This window comes from Acomys minous (assembly GCF_964271855.1).
Source record: "Acomys minous genome assembly, chromosome: 1".
NCBI classification, from domain to species: Eukaryota; Metazoa; Chordata; class Mammalia; order Rodentia; family Muridae; genus Acomys; species Acomys minous.
In genome coordinates this window covers 88,476,355-88,496,637 of record NC_140483.1, presented here as the reverse complement: position 1 = coordinate 88,496,637, position 20,283 = coordinate 88,476,355, and the positions used below count along the sequence as shown (strand labels likewise).

General features: G+C 49.3%; 2 protein-coding genes across 3 annotated transcripts in view; one reads left to right on the top strand and one right to left on the bottom strand.

The window, feature by feature from the left end:
- The window catches only part of FBXO10 (F-box protein 10), a 53,740-nt gene extending 50,918 nt beyond the window's left edge, over positions 1-2,822 (top strand). For both annotated transcript variants that reach the window (XM_084778126.1, XM_084778125.1), the window contains exon 11: positions 1,050-2,822. In XM_084778126.1, the coding sequence (XP_084634252.1) occupies positions 1,050-1,224 (175 nt within the window). In that variant the 3' untranslated portion in view covers positions 1,225-2,822. The remainder of the gene's footprint in view (positions 1-1,049) is intronic.
- Positions 2,823-4,508: 1,686 nt separating this feature from the next.
- POLR1E (RNA polymerase I subunit E) lies at positions 4,509-18,606 on the bottom strand. The gene is made up of 12 exons (XM_084778233.1): positions 18,421-18,606; positions 17,812-17,915; positions 14,866-14,942; positions 13,946-14,031; positions 10,911-10,969; positions 10,194-10,338; positions 9,642-9,749; positions 9,026-9,122; positions 8,039-8,172; positions 6,239-6,320; positions 5,582-5,713; positions 4,509-5,095 (listed from the first exon to the last, which is right to left on the bottom strand). Exons 1-12 carry the CDS (start codon positions 18,539-18,541, stop codon positions 4,936-4,938), a joined length of 1,305 nt encoding a protein of 434 aa, XP_084634359.1. The 5' UTR covers positions 18,542-18,606; the 3' UTR covers positions 4,509-4,935.
- Between the last annotated feature and the right edge of the window lie 1,677 nt (positions 18,607-20,283).

The window sequence follows — 20,283 nt, the reverse complement described above, 5'->3', positions numbered from 1 at the left end:
CCAGTGCCACCCACTTTCTGAAAATGCCATTCATCTGCTGATGGATACCAAGGCTGGTTTTCTTTCCTGGCTACGGCGCCTAGTGCAGCAGTGAGGATGGCTGTGCGAGTGCCCCTGTGGTGTGCCCAGGTGTGCTGTGGTAGTTCCAGGTTTAGTTGTTGTTTTATGTGCATGCGTGAGTGCTCGCATGTGTGCCTATATGTCATGTGTGTGCCTGGTGCCTGTAGAGGCGAGAAGAGAGGGTTGGATGCCCTGGAAGTCATCCTTTCTTTGTGTTGTTTGTCTGCTTGCTTGCTTGCTTGTTTTATTGAGACAGGGTTTCTCTGGAGCCCTGGCTGTCCCGGAGCTCTATAACTCAGGCCGGCCAGAGACCTGGGATTCAAAGCACTTGCCACCGTTCCTTGCTTAGTTCATTCCTTCTCATTGTCAAATAGTTTCCATGCACAGAGGCAGCAGCTTGTTTTCCTGCTTATCACCTGGAGGACTTTTAGGTAGTGTTTAGTTTGGAGTGACGGCAAATACGGCTTCTATACTGTCCGTGCTCACAAGGCTGGTGTGGGGGCGGTGGGATGAAAGCCACTGGTTCATATCTGGATCCGGAAAGATGGGGAAGTTGAGGGCCATAGATGAACTGTGGCCATGGTTCCGTGCAGAAATGCAGCAGACAGATCTGTCCCTCAGATTCTTTTTTTTTTTTTTAAGATTTATTTATTTATTATTTATACAGTGGTACACATGTACACCTGCAGGCCAGAAGGGGGGCATCAGGATATATTATAGATGGTTGTGACCCACCATGGTGGTTGCTGGGAATTGAACTCAGGACCTTTGGAAGAGCAGTCAGTGCTCTTAACCTCTGAGCCATCTCTCCAGCCCGTCCCTCAGATTCTTGCTCCACCATATTAGGCTGTCACTGATTTAGGAGATAAAGCCCACATCTAGGCTTGAACTCTGAGATCTAGAGAACTGGAGCCAACAGTGAGATGCAGGCACCCACCGAGTTCTTCTCCCAGCCTCCAGGTTCACTGGCTTTGCTTTTGCATCCACAGGTCTGACACCTGGCGCCTGGTGAACCCACCAGCACGGCCCCACCTTGAAAACTCATTCAGGGGCTCCTCTGCAGCCCACAGTGGGCACAAGATGGCAGCCATGGCGACCAGGATCACAGCCCGTGTGGAAGGTGGTTACCACAGTAACCGCAGCATCTTCTGTACCATCCTGTAAGCAAGAAGGCCTGCCTCAGGGCTCAGGCCCAGGCCCCAGCAGGTACTCAGAAGAGCTAAGGCTAAGACTCTTGGGATGGAAGTTATGCCTGGGAAGACTCCTAGACCCCCATCCCGTCTTATACACCACTCACTCCTGAAAAGTGGGCCTAGGCCTCCTGAGGGCTAAGAACAGCCCTTAGTAGGAAGGACCTTGGAAACATTTCCCCAGGAGAAAAAAGAATAGCAGTTGGGGTGTTTCCAGTGCCCCCATCACTTAGAGGTTATGAAGAGGTATGGAAGCTCAAACTATACATGTGGTTTTTAGGTAGTTATTCCAAGCTACAGAGAACCTCACTTTACACAGACCAAACCTAGACTCTTCTCAGGGAAGAGAGCAAGGAATAAGTGTGGTGAGGTGGAGACAATTGCCCCTTCCCCACCCCTCTTGTCCCTCTTGGGACTGTACCACCCTCCCAGCTGCCTCTGGGGGCTGCAGCGTTTTATTCAAGACAGCTCTCTTAGATTGGCACATGGCCTTGTGAGCCAGGAGGGGACTTGGAACAAGGAGTTCGTCCTGAAAAGTTGCCCCAGGAGTGACATGGGGACATACTATAAATAGGGGGGGGGGGGCAGGTAGCTGCCTGCTGGTGTGCAGGCAGGTGCTGAGCTGGGGCCATGTGGGCATGAACAAAGCTCCACTGCCCTCAAAGAGGCCCCCCCAAGTGCAGAGCATTAGCTCGGCAGCACCTGCCAGAGGCTTCAGACTCTGTGTGCACATACACTGCGGCTGCCCCAGCAAGCTCCAGCCTGTCTAGACGGAGGCGCCCTCCGACGTGCCCACGTCCTCATGGATGATCAGCTGCCTTGACCAGCCCTCCCCCACTCCCCACTCTGTGCCTTGGCTTAAGCTTGTTTTTCTGCCCGGCATGCCCTCCCCAGCCATGTCCATATATGCAGATGCCACCCTTTACTCAAGGGTTAGCTCCGACACTGCCATCTCCATCTGACGCTCCCCTTGCTCCAAGTGATAGTGTTGCCTTGGTCCCCCTCCTGCTCCCTTTCAGGTCACTGAGCACTTTCTGCCTTGCTTTGGAACTCTGGGTCCATACCCTGTCCTGCCCATTTACCTGTGAACTCTCTGAGGGTAGAGCCACCTCTGTCTGTGTCCTTATGCCCCGGCCCAGGGCTTCACTAGGCTGTACTGTGAATGTGACAAGCTTTGAGAGCCAGGTGGGCTCGGATCCCACTGAGGAAGGGACTGCATGCAGGGCCAACTCTGCCTTGATGGTCCCTTCCCACTTGGCCTTTACTGCAGGGCCCTCACCAGCCTTTGGGGTGACTGTCCTACACTGGGTCAGACCCTGAGCTGGTTCTGTGGAGCCCTAGGTGCTGCTGTTGGATGTGTGGGACAGGGGAACTCTGCCTTCTCCCTGAGCACTCTGGGAACAGGAAGTCTTGCCCACCTGCGGCACTGTCTGCTGCACTTCTGTTTGGTGGCCCCGATGTGAGTCGCTGTATAAAATGCTGCCTTTGTTGTTTTGTAAGAAATGACTTTTCTGTGAACTGAGTACTTCTAAAAATCTCAATAACCAAAATAAAGTTCTATATTTTAAAGGAGGCGCGTCTGGGGCCTTCACTTGGTCCACACATTTGCTGGAGTTTCTTTTTTTGAGACAGGGTTTCACCGTGTAGCCTTGGCTGCCCTGGACTCACCAGGCTGGCCTCACACTCACAGTGATCCACCTGCCTCTGCCTCCCAAATGCTGGGATTAAAGGCATGCACCACCACTGGCCTGGCTAGTGATCAGTAGGCATCCCACAGGTACCACAGCCTGCTGAGACTGCAGAACTCAGGACCCTCATCAGCTTGCCCCCACCATGGCTCAGGGGCCAAAGGTGAAGGGCTACATCTCAGGGTCTCCATGTCATGGGGCAGTTGTAACTCTAGTGCTACCCAGGGGCCTTTCTGAAGACAGATGGTGACACCACCTTCACTGGGGTCACTTGTCTTCAGTCTTCAGATTCATGACATACCTTCCTGCTGAGCTTGCCTTACTCATTCAGCATCTTAGGTTTTGCTGTACCTCAGGATTTGGTTTAGTGTTTTGTTTTGTTTGAGGCATGGTTTCTCTGTGTAGCCTTGGTTGTCCTGGACTTGTTTGTAGATCAGGCTGGCCCAAACTCAACAGAGATCTACCTGCCTCTGCCTTGTGAGTGCTGGGATTAAAGGTGTGTGCCATCACACCCGGCTTTTTTTTTTTTTAAACACTGTGTGTGGTGTGTGTGTGTGTACCATGGCACACATGTGGAGGTCAGAAGACAACTTTGGGTAGCTCCAGTGATTTTTCCCACCTCTGCTTCCCAGTGTTGTGAATATGGGTGCTGGGTTCCAAACATAGATGTTTGTAGGACCTTTAACCATTGAGCACTCTCCAACCCCACCACTGTTTTTGTTGGTGTGAGGGTGTGGAAGACAACTTGAAGGAGTTGATTCTCCCCTTTCACCATGTGGACCCAATGACAGGCTTCCTGTCAGCTGTCTTAACGTCCTTTGCAGTCATGGCTGCAGGACCATTGGTACTGTTAAAGACTCAAGCCTCTAGCTGCAGCTCCCCTCTCCAGATGCCAGAAACTTTATTACCAACAGCAGGCCTGTCAAGGCTTGAATCTAAAACCAAGTGAGGCCACCAAGTTGACGATCCATGCTTTCCACATTGCATTGTGTCCAGTCCCCATGCCTCTGTGCCCTGAACAAGGAGGACCAGTTGTGGTTATCATGTCATGATTGGCTACACCTGCAATAGTAGGCTGCTAAGTTAGATGCTGCTAAGTTAGATCCCACTGCCAACCATGATGGAGCTGGGAGCTGGGAGCCCCACCCCCAAGCCCCACTTTTCTCTCTCACTCCTTCTCCACCTACTGCAGGGGCCTTCTAGGTCCTCTGTTCGTTTGTTTTTCTTTCTTTCTTTCTTTCTTTTTTTAAAGATTTACTTATTATTATGTATACAGTGCTCTGCCTGTATGTACACCTGCAAGCCAGAAGAGGGCATCAGATCTCATCACAGATGGTTGTGAGCCATCATGTGGTTGCTGGGAACTAACTCAGGACCTTTGGAAGAGCAGGCAGCGCTCTTAACCACTGAGCCATCTCTCCAGCCCTGTGCGTTTGTTTTTCAAGACTGGGTTTCTCTGTGGCTCTGGCATTCTGAAACTCAACCTATAGAGCAGGCTGGCCGCAGTCTCAGGGATCCACCTACCTCTGCCTCCTGAGTGCTGGGATTAAAGGCGCATGGCATCACCACCTGGCTTCTAGGTCTTTATAAATTTTCATCTTTGGGGCGCATGGGGGTTCGGCCTGATAAGATCTTTTGGCTTTAGCTTTCCCAGGCCCTCCGAAATCCTGTACAGGACCCAACAAAAGACACAGCTGCCACTTCTAAGCACAGAAACACTAAAGTGGGACCTGAAGGCAGGCCTGGGCCATCATTTTAACTTCTGTATAAGAGGCCCAACAGGAATGAATGCTGCCTTCTGGCGATAACAATGCTAACTTAAGGCCTCAGGGTGCAGTGGGCATAGGAGAGTCCCAGACAGGTCCAGGATGCACAATCCTCCCGTCTCGATTTCCTGAGTGCTTGGGTTACAGATATGTTCCACAAGGTCCAGTCTGCTTCCTTTTTCAAAAAATAAACATGGAAGTGAGCAGAAGCGGCCGTGGCATGGAAAACATCTAGCTAAACTTCTTCCGCTTTAGCTGTCGGTCTGAAGTCTGAGCTGGAGGCAGGGGGATAGACAGAGTGCCCAGTCTGTGATCCTCTTCCTTGCCATCTGCAAGAGACACCCTCCTTTTGGAGATCTTCAACCTCACGGCTTTCGCTATCTCAATCATCCTAAGGAAGAAACAGAACAAATGGAAGGAGCCCTTCAGGTCTGGCGGGAGCCAGGAGCACACTGCTCCCGAGCATGCCGTGCGTTCTCTGCTTCCACCCTGACGGCACCCTAGGGCCAGGGAGAAGCCCTCCCTCCTCACAGCACCTCAAAGCCCACAGGGTTATCAGAACAGAAGCTGTGGGAGGCGCAGGCCTGAAGCCCAGGCACCTGATTGGGGAGTGAGGTCTTGAGAAAGTCATTCCTTTTCTAGACCTTAGATTCTTCGGTTATTTTTTGGGACATTAATGAAGAACAGTGAATGACTTCAATGCCATCCATGCCTTACAAAGAGAGGGCACTCGAGTGTGTCACCAATCAATTATTCATTCATTGAAAACTGTCTTCTGGTCCTAAGATTTTCCCATGAATCACCCTGGCCCTGTCAGCAGGGCCTCATGCCCTGGCCCAGGCTGCTGCAGGGGGCAGCGTCACTCCACTGTGCTCACCTTTTCTCACTGAGTTTCAAGTCCCTCTGCAGCACCGTCAGGTCGATCTGGAAGTTATTTATGTGCAAGGCAAGTATGACTGCGTACGCGGTGATCTTGGCTTTCATAGAGCTCGAAATTAAGTTCTGTAAACTGCAGAGTCAGTGGAAGTGAAGGAGAAATGACAGTGATTAAAGACACCAGGCCCTCCTCTCTGCAGTCAGTGCCCCCAGTTTGGGCATGCATGTCAGGCCACACAACCTCTTCCCTCCAAGGTGCCCAAGTCTCACAGTGAACAGTGGACCAACCCATGCTTCCCTAAGAGCCAGAGAAGGCCCTGCCCACCAAATTCCCCCATGCAGTGTGGTAGCACTGCTCCCATGAAAACCCTCTAGAGGTAGGAGTCTGAAGTCCTGTCTTCAAAGCCACCGCACTGGCCGCCCCTTTCTGCGGCACTGTAGTCATCAGGCCACACTTCAGGGCAGGGTGTCCCACAGCCAAAGGCAAAAACGAACACTTCCAAGGGGGCCAGTGTGTGTGATGTGTGCGTCCCCAGAAACCCACCAAATGGCAGTCAACTTTTTGGCACTGGATCTCTGTGGCTGTGAAACAGCACGTGAGCCGCCACCAGTCACTCCCACCCCCGTCTCTTTCTTCTTCACAGAAATAGCCCCTGACCTGCCATTGTTGTAAGCCAAGCAGGTGAATTGCTTCAGCAGCTTGGTGTTGATGATGTGAGGGATTCCGGGTCCCAGGGCACCTAGAACACAGAGTCGCACTGAATCGTTTCCCACACGTCCACTAGGGGGGGTGTGAGTGTAGTAATGGCTACAACCACGTTAAGAGGAACAGGGGCCCAAGATCCAAAGCAGCCACTTTAAGGTCTCTCTCTCTCTCTCTCTCTCTCTCTCTCTCTCTCTCTCTCTCTCTCTCACTCTCATGCACGCGCGCACGCGCGCGCGGTGTTTGAGAAAGGGGTGTGAAAAGATAGAACAAACAAACTGATGAAGACTAAGAACACCATAAGATATTGGAAAATAAAGTGGATTGCAGACTGAGTCTGAGATGGTTCAGTGGGCAAAGGTGTGTGCCGCCAAGTTCCAGCCTAGGATTCACAAGGTAGAGACCTGATGCCCACACTGTCCTCTGAGCACAGTCGCATTAGGTAGGCACGCCCCACAACTACCCACAAATAAACAAGCAAGTGGAGGGTGGAAAGAGTAAGAGACAGGAGAACTGAGCGGGGTGGCACACCTCCATCCTTGGTGCCTTTTCACAGTGACAGTGACAGACACTGTGCTGAAAACCCCAGGTGTCCCCCGCTGGGTGTCCAGCTCTGGGTGGGTAGAAGCATGTGACCTCCACACATGGTCCTGGAAGCAGGTGGAACTATAATCTTGGCTGGTTTGTTTTGTTTTGTTGGTTTTTCCATTCTGTAGCCGTTGCCATCCTGGAACTCACTCTGTAGACCAGGCTGGCCTTGAACAGGGATCTCCCTGTCTTCGCTTCCTGAGTGCTGGGATTAAAGGCATGTGCCACTTCCACATGGCAGAACTGGAATTTCTAACATTACAAACTGACTTTGAGACCAGCCTGGTCTCCAAAAAAAAAAAAAAAAAAAAAAAAAAGAGTTCCAGGATAGCCAGGGCTACACAGAGAAACCCTGTCTCGAAAAAACAAACAAACAAACAGTGACAAACTGACTTTCTTAGTCTAAAATAAACTGTTAGAACAACACTCCCTCTTCCCTGCCACTGCCAAAAAAAGGAGGCAGAGGAGGAAAATGCCAAACACATACCTTTGTTTGTTTTGTTGTGTTTGGCTTTTTGAGACAGGGTTTCTGTTTTAGCTCTGGCTGTCCTGGAACTCACTCTGTAGACCAGGCTGGCCTTGAACTCACAGAGATCTACTTGCCTCTCTGCCTCCTGAGTGCTGGGATTAAAGGTCTGCGCCACCACTGCCCAGCCTAGCACACGTCTTTAATCCCAGCAGTTGGGAGGCAGAAGCAGGCGCATCTCTTGGAGTTTGAGGCCAGCCTGGTTTACAAAGCGAGTCCAGGACAGCTAAGGCTACACAGAGACCTTGTCTTGAAAAACCAAAGAAAAAAAGGAAACAAAAAAAAAACCAAACAAAAACAGCCTTCACAAGCAAAGCCCTGCTTGTTTTGTAAGTGATGTCTGTGCTAATAGCTTCCCTTAAATCGCTCACTTCATTTGACCTGGATACTGTGCTTTCCCTAACAAAAAAGAAGCAGTGAATGTGCTCTCTAGAAGCCCCATCTGCCCTGTCCCCATTTCCAGAATAAAAGAAAGAAATTCAGAGAGAAGAGAGCCCTGTGAGGCTCAGGCAGGCAGTGGGAGCTGAAGGAAGGGCAGGCTGCACAGAGAGGGCCTGGACAGACATCCCTGGAGATGATGTGGGAACTGCAGACAGGTGACCAGCTGCAAATAACTAGGCCAGAACACCTGGGGGGCTTACTTTTCCCCCTGATCACTTTCTGAGCTCGGAATCTGATGAGGACGTTTAGGAACCAGATTCTTCGGGCTTGCCGGTCTCGACTCTCCTCATCTGATGGCAAAGACTTCAGCATTTCTATGATGAAGGAGCCGTGGCTAAAATAAGGAAGGGAAACAGCAGCATGTGAGAAGAAAGCCAGCCTGGCACGTTGTCCCCATGCCCTCCATATTCCCCGAGCACACTGGTGGGGAGAGGAACCCCATCAGGGTGCAGTGTTTGACCGACAGACTCCACCACACGGAATAAGGCCGAAAGGCAATAGAGAATGATTCCTTAAATCAACATCAGGTCTCCACATGCACACGTGTGCGCGCACATACACACACACACAAATGCACAATCAAAAACACCTAAGAGTAGGGCTGGAGAGAAGGCTCAGCAGTTAAGAGCACCCGCTGCTTTAACAAAGGAATCTAGTTTGTTTCCTAGCACCCACACTAGGCCAATCACAGCTGCCATAGCTATAGGTCTAGGGATCCAATGACATCTTCTGCTAGCACTCACACTCATGTCACACAGACACATACATAATCTTAGGAAAGAAAGGAATAATTAGAAGAAAAGGCTCAGAGCTAAGACACAATCTGACCACCATTCAAAAACAAAGCTGTTTGAATGGCAAAAGAGGACTAATCTTTGTGTTATTTAAAATAAATACATACTACTTAGGACACCTGTATTTGGTTTTAGAAGAATTTGGGAGCACGTGGTCACAGAAGCTTCCACCTTGGGTAGCACCGATGCCCGTGCCAGCCTCTGGGCATCACTAGTGACAGTCAACATCAACAAGCAGTGGGATCCAGGGCTAGCTGTGGTCCCAGGCCCCGGGTTAGACACTCCCACTGACACCACAAGGTGCTACTGTCTGCGTGGGATTAGCAAGGCCTTGCTTTATACTGACTGCTTTCTCCCATCATGACTCACACAAACACGTCTGCCCATGAGTACCTGTTCTCTTCCATCATCTTCAGTATGTCTTCTGATGTGACCTTTCTAAACGCTTCAGATGGGCTCCCAAGAGCCTCGTACTCAGCTGGGGACAGAACTGGTTGCAGGTCAAGAACATAACTGGCCAAAATGGAAACCTAACGGGCTGAGTCATCCCACAGGGACCCCCAGATAGGAACGCTAATGTTAGCTGAGGAAGTAGGGTGATGCTCAGGGACCGGATGGACTCTCAGTCCCTAGCAGAGCTCACTTCCTACCTGGACTGCTCCCCACTTCTCATCCTTATCAGAGTCTGTGGGCATCCTCCAGGTAGCCAGACCCACAGAGCAGTCAAGTTCTAGGCTGCAACCCTCCTTTCAGTGTCTGCTCTGGCCTGTGACACCTGCCAGCTGTGTGTGGGGACTGACCCCCAACAGGGCCATGCAGTGCCCGCTTGTCCTGTGGGCCAAGGAAGCCTAACCCCTCCACCTCTTGCTGACAGCACTGGGATGTGGGAAAAGGTTTGGATGTCACATTTATTAACATCACAGGCCATGACTGCCCTTACACAGCCTGGCTCTGCCAACGCCGACAAACATTATAGCCTGCAAATCAGGCACTTTTTCAGCAAGGATACTGTCTTCAAATCTGTACACGTCTTCAGGCTTGGCTGCGTCATCGTAGCAGGGAGGAAGGTAGTAGGAGTCATCTTGCAGGTCATCCTGCATCGCGTCATTGACCAGAGCTTTCAATGAAGGGAAATGAGTGTCAGTGTCACCCTGTCTGGTTTCGGGCTCCCCGACAACCCTATGCAGTGCAGACCCAGAACTCGATCTGAACATCTGCCAAGATCGCAACTGCCCATAAGGCCGATGGTCCTCGAGTCACAGCCATGGAGAAGCTGCCTACAATGTGTTTGCCCTCTAGTAACTCAGATCAGAGTTAAAGAGATGTGTGCTAGTAAATACTGCATAACACCGGAGAAGCTACAGCCCTGACCGAGAGCAGGGCTCACCCATGACCTTTCCTATGCCTATCTCCTCCCCTTGACTGAGGACAGGACAGTGTCCCATGTTTCTCGTGCTTCTAGAGTCATTCCTGAGACGGCCTTCAGCAAGCAGCAGTCCAGCTGTAAGGCCCGCCACTTGCTTCTGTGACAGACCTCAAGCTTTTACCCCCAAGTTCTTACCAGCCATCCCCTTCGTATCAATGATGTTCTCTGCAGCCTTAGCTACTGTGAGATTCAAAGACTCGCTGCCAACTTTGTTCATCCTCCTGGAGTTGAGGGACCGCTTCTGCTTGGTGCTTCCAAAGGCTTCGATGCAAGAATCCAACTGTGTAAGGAACAAGCCCAGTCACTGAGGCTAGGCGGGCAGCTCAGCTGCTCCAGCTGAGGAAGCACAAGCAAGCTCTGCACTCCGAGCCCAGATTACGTCACCTGCCCATCAGGCTGAGTCCTTTCTCATGACTGCCCACCTTCCAGCACTGCTCCACATCAACACTGAGGCTTGCTGTACTGCCTCCCCGTTTACAAATCGATAGTTTTCCATCAGTACAAAAAGACGAGTTGACCAGAATTAGGGCCTACCAATTCTGCATCAATAGCAGACACTGTTAATAAACCACTCTCTCTCCCCAACAGAGTTGTCTTCTGTTTTCAGAGATGCAGGCAGCACGGGGAAGTCAACCTGCTGCCCCGGAGTGAGATGACCTCCGGCAGCCTCCAGAACAGGGTGCAAATCCTGACAGTCGCTGTGTTCATTTGGCCAAGGCAGCAGCAGGTAGCAACCATGTAGAGAACCACAGGCCGACTGAGCTGGAGCAGCCAGTGAGGCCCAAGTTCAAGGGCACTGTTAAACTGATGGGGCAGGCAGGCCCAGAAGGGACTTCCTTAACTGTCACTCACCTTCTCCCTGAATGTCTTATTCTGGTTCTCCAGAGGAGGTTCGTGCTTAACAGCATCTTCTACAGAAACAAGAACAGGAAGAGAGCACACTGTGAGGCTCACAGATGTGTGTTTTACTGTTTGGATTTTATAAACAGGTCTCACTATGCTGCCCAAGCTGATCTTAAACTCGTGAGCTCAGCTGATGGCCTGGTCTCAACCCAAGCTGGGGCGCTGCAGGCACCAGCCACTGTGCTCAGCTCTGCAAAGCCTTACAAGTATTAATAGTGCTTAGTATTAATTTAGCCTTAGGCCAAGGAAAACAGATTTGCCTAACGCAAGTGTACACAGGGAACACTGAATGTCCACCTCAGTGCGCAGGGAAGAGAACTGGGGAACAGTGTCCTCCGCTCCAGCCTTTAACTCATAAACAAGGGAGAGTGAAACCCGCAGGCACGCCGACTGGCCCAGGCACTTTTCCAGGCAGGCCAGAGAGGAGCAGACACCAAATCCTGGCCTCTTCCTAAGTAGATTTGCTTTGCTGACCAAAGACTGGAAGGCAGGCGAAAACATGAGGCAGATTTTCACAAGACACTTCCCAGCCTTCCAGAGGGTTCAGGCAGTGGGCAGTATAACCGAGCCAGCAGCAACACAAGCTGTGCAATGGCCTTGCTGAGTTAGCTCAGCAGCAGCAGGCCACCCGACCCAGCCAGGTTCCAACACTGGCTAACAGTACGGGTGAAGTAATTATGTGGGGCTTATCAAAGGTGTTCAGAACAGTGACAAGCACACAGAAGGACGCAAAATGAAAGCTGAGCATAAGCCAGTCAGAACAAGCCAGTACTTACAAATTACTTACACACAACACACATGTATCATCAAAAGTCAGAAACTTCAGAGTGGCAGAGAAGACCCAACAGTTTAGAGCACTTCCTACTCTTGTGAGAAGAGCCAAGCGCAGTTCCCAGCACCCACACAGAGGCTAACAGCCACGTGTAACTGCAGATCCAGAGGACGCAGTGTCCTCTCCTGGCCTCCATGAGCACATGTTTGTGGTGCACAGACACACATGCAGACAATACACCAGATACAAAAATAAATAAAGCATTAAAAAAATAATAATTCTAACTCTGATGACCTATGCTCCCATATCTGGATCTGATTGTTGAAAGGAAAAAAAAAAATCAACTAGCTTGAACTGGACTGCAACCACCACACATGCACTGTGGTGGTATACACACACATGCACAATAACAAATAAATGTGATAAAAATTGAAATTTCCATTAGGGTTTAGGAAGCCTACCAAATGGTTTCGTGTGTAGTGAGCTTGCTGTCCAAACATAAGGACCCGCGTGTGGACCCCCAGACCCATGAGAAGCCGGGCATGGAAGCACACACCTGTGCTCCGAGCACTCCCACAGTAAGACGGGAAACAGTGACAGGAGAACCCTGGACTGCCAGCCTACACAGAGCCAGCAAGACACACTGTCTCAAACAGGCAGGTCAGGACTGACCTCAGAGGTTCTGTTCTGACCGCCACTCCTGTGCTGTGCCACCTGCACACATGCACTCACACACGAAGAATTAAGAAAAGCCCGTGACGGGAAAGCATGTGCTATGAGACCTCTCACCTTGCTTTTTTTTTTTTTTTTTTCTCCGAGACAGGGTTTCTCTGTGTAGCCTTGGCTGTCCTGGACTCACTTTGTAGACCATGCTGGCCTCGAACTCCCAGTGATCCGCCTGCCTCTGCCTCTGCCTCCCAAATGCTGGGATTAAAGGCGTGTGCCACCACGCCCTGCCTTAAAGATTTATTTATTTATGTATACAAGGTTTCTGCCTGCATGTACTCCTTTACCAGAAGAGGGCACCAGATCACATTATAAATGTGAGCCATCATGTGGTTGCTGGGAATTGAACTCAGAACCTTTGGAAGAGCAGCCAGTGCTCTCAACCTCTGAGCCACCTCTCCAGCCCTGTTATTCACCTTGCTTTAAAGGCTGGTTTCTGAGCCACATCTGTAGCTGCTGAAGAGAGGATCTTACTTGTTACCCACAATCCTTAGCTTGGTACTTGAAGCAAGTAAGGAACTAATAAATGATTAATTAAGATGATATACTATAACTTTCTAAATTAAAAAAAAAAAACAATAACAAGAAAACAGCCAGTAGTGGAGGCAGTGGTGTTGCACGCCTTTATTCCCAGCACTTGGGAGGCAGAGGCAGGCGGATCTATGTGAGTTGGAGACCAGCCTGATCTACAGAGTGAGTCCAGGACAGCCAAAGCTACACAGAGAAACCCTGTCTGAAAAACCAAAATTAAGCTGGGCATAGTAGTGCACGCCTTTAATCCCAGCACACGGGAGGCAGAGGCAGGTGGATCCCTATGAGTTCAAGGCCAGCCTGGTCTACAAAGTGAGTCTAGGACAGCCAAGGCTACACAGAGAAACCCTGTCTCGAAAAACCAAAACATACAAAAAACCAAAATTAACTAATTAATTTAAAAAGGAAAGCAAAAAATACCTAACAAGAAGCTGTCCTATTATGGCTGAGGATAATCTGTTTGCCTGGTGGACACAAAGTTCTGAGTTCACACCCCTCACCATATAAACCTGTATCTGCACCATCAGCACTCAGGAGGCAAAGGCAGGAGGAAGTTCAGCGTCATCCGCAGCTACCCAGCAGACTCAAGGGCAGCCTGGACTGCGGGAGACCTTGTCTCAAAATGGTGTGTTGCGGGGGAACCCATTTAGAAAAAAAATTGCAAATGTATGTTAGAAAACAAAATCCCAGCATTTAGAAGGCAGAGGCAGGTGGATCACTGTGAGTTTGAGGCCAGCCTGGTCTACAAAGTGAGTCCAGGACAGCCAAGGCTCTGTTACTGATAGAGAAACCCTGTTTTGGGGAAGAAAAAGGAGAAGAAGAAGGAGAAGGAGAAGGAGAAGGAGAAGGAGAAGGAGAAGGAGAAGGAGAAGAAAAGAAGAAGAAGAAAAAACAAAAATGAACTTACCCAACAAACCCAAACTATAGCCTTTAACTAAATCATGTCTGCACCTACCAGCAAACAGTGGTTGCATGTTGAATAATTCAGCATCGTACACTTCCATCTGGCCAGAAGTCTTATTCAGAATTCCCACGAAGTGTCTGAGCAAAAAGGAAGAACACCAACAGGTTACTCAAAAGGCTTTGTTTATACATTCCCTTCTTCCTATTTACAAGTTCCTAGCTTCGTTCCGCCAGAAGAAGGCATCCACCTGTTCACATCTAACAAGAATTTCTAAGTGCAGAGGGAACCGTGGGATTAAAAAACAAGCCGGTTCACATTTAGAACCACTGCTCTAACTAGACCCCTTCTGAGGTAATAATCTAGAATTTAACTAGAATTTTGGCACGCACTAACTTTATGGAGACAGATATAAGTAAAAATTTGTTCCACCTGGGGAGAGAGCAGTCTGAAGCAGGCCACTGTGTTAAGGGCACATTAGGATTTGGCCCATGTGCCCAACATGGTTCTCTGCCATGCTGTGGGACTCCATCTACACTGCGTCATCCCTGTGAATTAGAGTGGACATGCTGTTCTACAGAAGATGCCGGAAGTGAGTGAAGGGCAAAGCTGCCAAAGCCATTCACATCACCGGGGACATTTTGTTCAGACCCAGAGCCTTGAAGACACCAAATCCTCTTGTCCCAGGGCAAACCTGAGGCAAGCTCTGACCTACTCATCACACATTCTATGTTAGCAGACAGGGCTGCCTTTTAGGCCACGACAGTCATAAATAATGCCATAAACAAAGGACGTCTGTGTGACCTTAACAGACGCAAGTCACCTGTTCCTTCCTAGGGGTGTCGACACCTGGTGTAAGGAACTTTTGAGTCTAGAAACACGGGGCTAACCTGCACATCCCCCTCCAACTACCCCGAAATAAAGACTGCAGGTAGTGGTGGCACAGTCACCTGTCACTGCCCAGTTGTCATTACCTGCAAAGAGTGTTACACTTGAGGGCGCCAGTCCCAAAATTGTTTCCAACATAGGAGAGCCTGTCTGTTTCAGCTGCCTGAAAAAAACGGGAGGGCTCCATTAGCAACCAGCGTTGAGGGGCCAGGAGCCCGGGCTGCTTTTGACATGTGCAGACGCCCTAGACTCCAGGATCACAATGTGTCAGCCTTGGCTACCCTCTAGCTGATGCATCCCATCATGTCTATAGGAATCCAAGGTGTCTCTGGGGGCAAGGCAAGAAAACTTTGGAAAGGGAACCCCAGATACTGTAAAGGAAGCTTCAAAGTGATAGGGAGTGACACACAGGACTACATGAAATTAAAAAGCTTCTGCACAGCAAAAGAAATACTACCCAAAGTCAAGAGACAACCTACGGACAGAGGCAAAGCTTTGCCAAGTGTTAACAGAATTATTCAAACAAGGGATTAATATCTACAACATACAAAGAACTGTAAAACTTAAATTTTAAAAACTCAAGTAATCTAATCAACAAGTAGGCTGATAAGCTGAACAGTTGGCAAAATAAATAATGCAAACTGCCAATAAATATTTGAAAATTCTTCAACACCTTTAGCCACCAGAAAACTGCAAATTGCAACTGCTTTGATGCCTGCTAAATTGGCCCAGTGACTATTTTATTTACTTATTTATTTATTAAAATATTTTATTTAATTTTAATTTATGTGTGTTGGTGTGAGGGTGTCAGATCTTGGAGTTACAGACAGTTGTGAGCTGCCATGTGGGTGCTGGGAATTGAACCAGGGTCCTTTGGAAGAGCAGACGGTGCTCTTAACCACTGAGCCATCTCTCCAGCACCTCCCCCCCCCCTTTTTTTAAATTTGTGGTCCAGATGATGACCTGAGTTAGATGGGCAGAACCGATTCCCTAAATTGTCCTCCCTTCCCCCCCCAACACATACTAAACTTTAAAAATACAAAAACAAAAAATCTGCTTTGAGGACTGGCAAGATGGCTCAGTGAATAAAGGTGGTTGCTGCTGAATCTGATGACCTGGGTTCAACCCCCAGAATCCATGTTTTAGGCAGAACTGACTGCCCCCAAGTTGTCCTCTGACCTCTAACTGTGCGCCACAGCATCTGTGCACCTCCTCCCTCCTCAAACACACACAAATAAATGTGTTCAAAATTGGCTTTGAAATTCCATCACACCTCAGTCACAATGACCACTACCAAGAAAACAAACACCAACAAATGCTGGCAAAGATGTGGGGAAAGAACCATATTCACTGCTGGTGGGAGTGTAAACTGTTGCTTTAACAATGGAAGTTGGTGTGGAGATTCCTCAAAAACTAAAAGTGGTACTGTCGTACGAGGCAGCTGTATTACTCTTAGGCATACACCCGAAGGACTCTTCAGTCAGCACATTGCATACAATACTTCTAAAACCAAGTTCACAATAGCCCGGACTCTCATCAACAAAAAAACAGATAAAGAAAATGTGGTATATATACACACAATAGAATGCTTTTCAATCATTAAAAAAAAAATCATGATATTAGTAGGAAAATGGATAATTATTAAGTGAATAGGACTTAGGAAAACAAAATTTTTTTCCTATATGCAGAATTTAGATTCATTTAATCCCAGCACTTGGGAGGCAGAGCCAGGCAGATTGCTATGAGTTCAAGGCCAGCCTGGTCTACAAAGCGAGTCCAGGACCAGCCAAGGCTATGACAGAGAGACAGTACGCATGTGCACACATTCAGGACAGGGAAATAGAAAGGAACCATGAGAAAAAGAGTTGCAGAGAAGGGGAAACAAGCGAGGGCAATATAACGTGTGTGTAATGAGATACTTAGGTGTTGGGGTGCTCTGCTGGGACGTGTGTCTGTGCGCCCTGGTTATGCAGTGCCAGCAGAAGACCTTTCTGACATTAGCTCGTCCTATAGCCCCAAGGCCACTGGAAATGGCCCTGGCTGACTTCTAACCACAGCCACACTTTTCTATTTTTTACTTTGGGCACCAAACCTCAGCTGTCAAACCACTCCCCACCATGCGCCATTCCCAGGAAGGATTCAGAAAAGCAGAGAGTTCTTTTTCTACTGAGCTCCCTAGGCCCTAAACCCCCGTTAGGCCCCAGGCTTTGTCCACTGTACTACTTGGCGAGTTTGCATCTCCACAAAACAGATGTTCTTAACCCTGGCATCTACCTGATAGAGACCAGACATGCTACTACGTCTCCTGTGGAGCCAGGCGGTGGGTGGGTTCCAGGGCAGCCAGGGCTACACAGAGAAACCCTGTCTCAGAAAACAACGGAAAAGCCATCTGCTCTGGGGTCAGGAGTGCTGGCTGCTCTGCCAGGGAACCTTCTTTTGATTGCCAGCGCCCACAAAGTGGCTCACAGCCAGCTGTAAGTCCAGTTCTAGGGGACCCAACACCCACTTCTAGCTTCCACCAACTATACACACAGTCCATAGACAAAAACGGAAACACTCTCACACATAAAGTGGTGCTGAAGCTGAGCTCTGAGGAGAGAGAGCTCCCTAAGAGTTGCCATCTCATTAGGTGCTTCCTGAGCCTGCTACAGGAGGGCACAGTTAAGAGTCAAGGAGTTCATGTTGGAGAAAAAAATAAAATAAAATAAAATAAATATATGAATCTGGGAGGAGCTCGCGGTGCATGCCTTTAATCCCAGCACTAGGGAGGCAGAGACGGGTGGATCTCTGAGTTGGAGGCCAGCCAGCTAGGCCTACATAGCCAGGGCTACCCAAAGAAACCCTGTCTTGAAAGATAAAACTCAAATAAGTTAAAAATTATCAGTTCACCCAAAATCTTGCTCTCAATGGAGCCACGGGCCCATTTGTCCCACAGTCCTTCATTTTCTCCTCTTAGGCGCTGCCATATCTGTCCACACCAAACACCTTCTGCGGCCAGCAGAGCCCAGCCACCCTGTACCCGCAGCACTCACCAGGATCCGATGATTCCTCAGCCTGGGATTTACCAAGTCGTTGTGGTTGTACAAGGTGAACCGCACATTGCCTGGATTCTGCAGCCTCCCATTGGAGAACTGGACTGTAAGTGTGTAAACCAAGAATGACGTGAGAACCAGACCACCAGGTTGTAGCGGGGAAGAACTGCACTGTGGTTTGGAGCCTGTAGTGAGGGCAAGGGAGCTCATGCCCGACTTTTAGGGGGCTGAAGGAAGCCCTGGTCCAGCTCTAAAGAGGAAGATGGGGGAGGGAAGGGGAGGGGAGAGGAGGGAAGGGGAGGGGAGGGGAGGGGAGGGGACGTTACCTCTGAGCAGAGATTGTGACAAAAAAAAAAATGACTGAGGGGATGTCAGTAACTAGCAGGAGAGGGAACTCTACTCCGTAGAGGGGGTTAAAGGGCGACGGAGAGACCTAGTAGGATGGCAGGTCTCGGGCACTGCTTTGAAAAGTGTCCTCGCATAGCTGTGAAATAGTGACAGATGAATGGGGGGAAGGGGACGGCAGGAGCCCAGTCGCAGCTCCAGGCGCATTGGGCAGGAGGGCTACCCAGACGGAAGGGAATTCCGCTCCGGCCCCGCAGTCCTTACCCAGCACAGCTTTCTGCCGCTCGCCAGGCTCTCCACAGTACAGCCACCTTGCACTCTGTCGCACCTCTGTCTCCGTGTCTCCAGTCTGGCCATCCAGGCCAGGAGATGCAAGGGTATCCATGAGCTCGCCGGCTCACACGCGGGATCACTAACCGGAAGTGACGTTCTGGGTCTCGCCCAGAGTACTCAAGCAGTGCGACCACGCCCCGCGCACGGTGGCGCTTTGTTCCCGCCCACCTTTGGCTCCGCCCCCAAAGACCACCCGCCCTTGTGGCACTCCCAGGAGAGCGGCAGCTTTGCTTTTGTGATGTACTGCTCACCACAGGCTCTGAGCTATGGAACCAATCAGTTATAGGCCAGAATCTCCAAAACTGGGAACCAAAATAAAAGAAACCGTTCCTCTGTGAGCTGTCTTCATTATGTGTTGTTGTTGTTGTTGTTTTAGACAGGCTATCACCCTGTCTGTAATCCTGGCTGCCCCGAACTCACTCTGTAAACCAGACTGGCCTCAAATTCAGAGATCCGATGCCCAGCTTTGCCTCACATATTTTGTTACCGAGATAGAAAAAAACTGACCAATGTATGGTCTCTCCCTGAGTAATTTCAATACAGGCACGAAAATAAGAAAACTAACATTGATGTAACCATACAATCCTCCCATAGTATTCAAATTCACCAACTGTCTTTACAGCTTAAAAGAGCCTGTCAAAGATCCTGTTGCAGCCCTAAATTACGCCTTACACTTATGATCCCAGAATTTGAGACCAGGACTGCCGTGCATTTCAGGCCAGCTTGGGCTCAAGTAAGAACTGTCACATATAACACAAACAATGCTTTGCTTTTAGCTGTCACAACTCTTTGTCTGGCTGGAAGGTTACTTTTGTTGACCCTGCCCAATGATTTTCTTCATTGTTTCCGGAAAGAAAACCTTTGACCTTTTCCATACTAATCTTATTTGAAGTTGATAACAAATGTTGCACCTAATTAGAATCATTTCCCTTTAAATTGTTTATTTATTTGGTTCTCTAGAAGGAATGTGTCACCACCTATTCTTTTGGTGGCCAAGTATGAAACGAGGAAGAAGAGCCGAGGTCCCGTGTGCCCTTCGGGCCCAGGCTATCTGCAAACTCCACCTGCTCCAGAGTACGTGAGGGCAGCTGAACTCCTCATGCTCCTGGCAAGCGCACGCACCATCACACCCAGCCAGAGTGCTTGTTTCTTTTCTTTCCTTTCTGCACCTTCGAGGTCCCGTAAAAATGGAGATTCTCAATAAACGTCAAGTGAAAGAGCTGGCAAGATAGCTCAGTGGATAAAAGCACTTGCCACCAAGCTTGGTGGCCTTCCCAGGACCCACCTGGTGCAAGAAGAGAGTTTACATGGTAGCACACGGTTGCACAGATAATAAATAATTAAATGTAAAATCAATAACCATTGAACAAATGGGTGAAAGGGTAGGTAATAGGTCAAAATAAGTCACTAATGCTTGGAACATAGGACAGGGAGTGCGTCTCAGAGGCGCCTAGGAATGTTCTTGAAATCGCTTAGTATAGGGTTTCTGTTATATACATAACAGACACTATGGGAAAGACCGCTGGTTAAACGAAAATGAATGGGGCTGGAGAGATGGCTCAGCGGTGAAAAGCACTGTGTGCTCTCCCAGAGGTCCTGAGTTCAATTCCCAGCAGCCACATGGTGGCTCACAATTATCTGTACCCGATGCCCTTTTCTGGCCCGCAGGTGTACATGCAGATGGAGCACTTATATACAATAAACAAAATTTTTTACATGAAAATGTGCAGCTATATCAAAGTTAAGAGGCGCCAAAGAAGACTGAAGCATAAGCAAGCAAATGCAGTTCTTGAG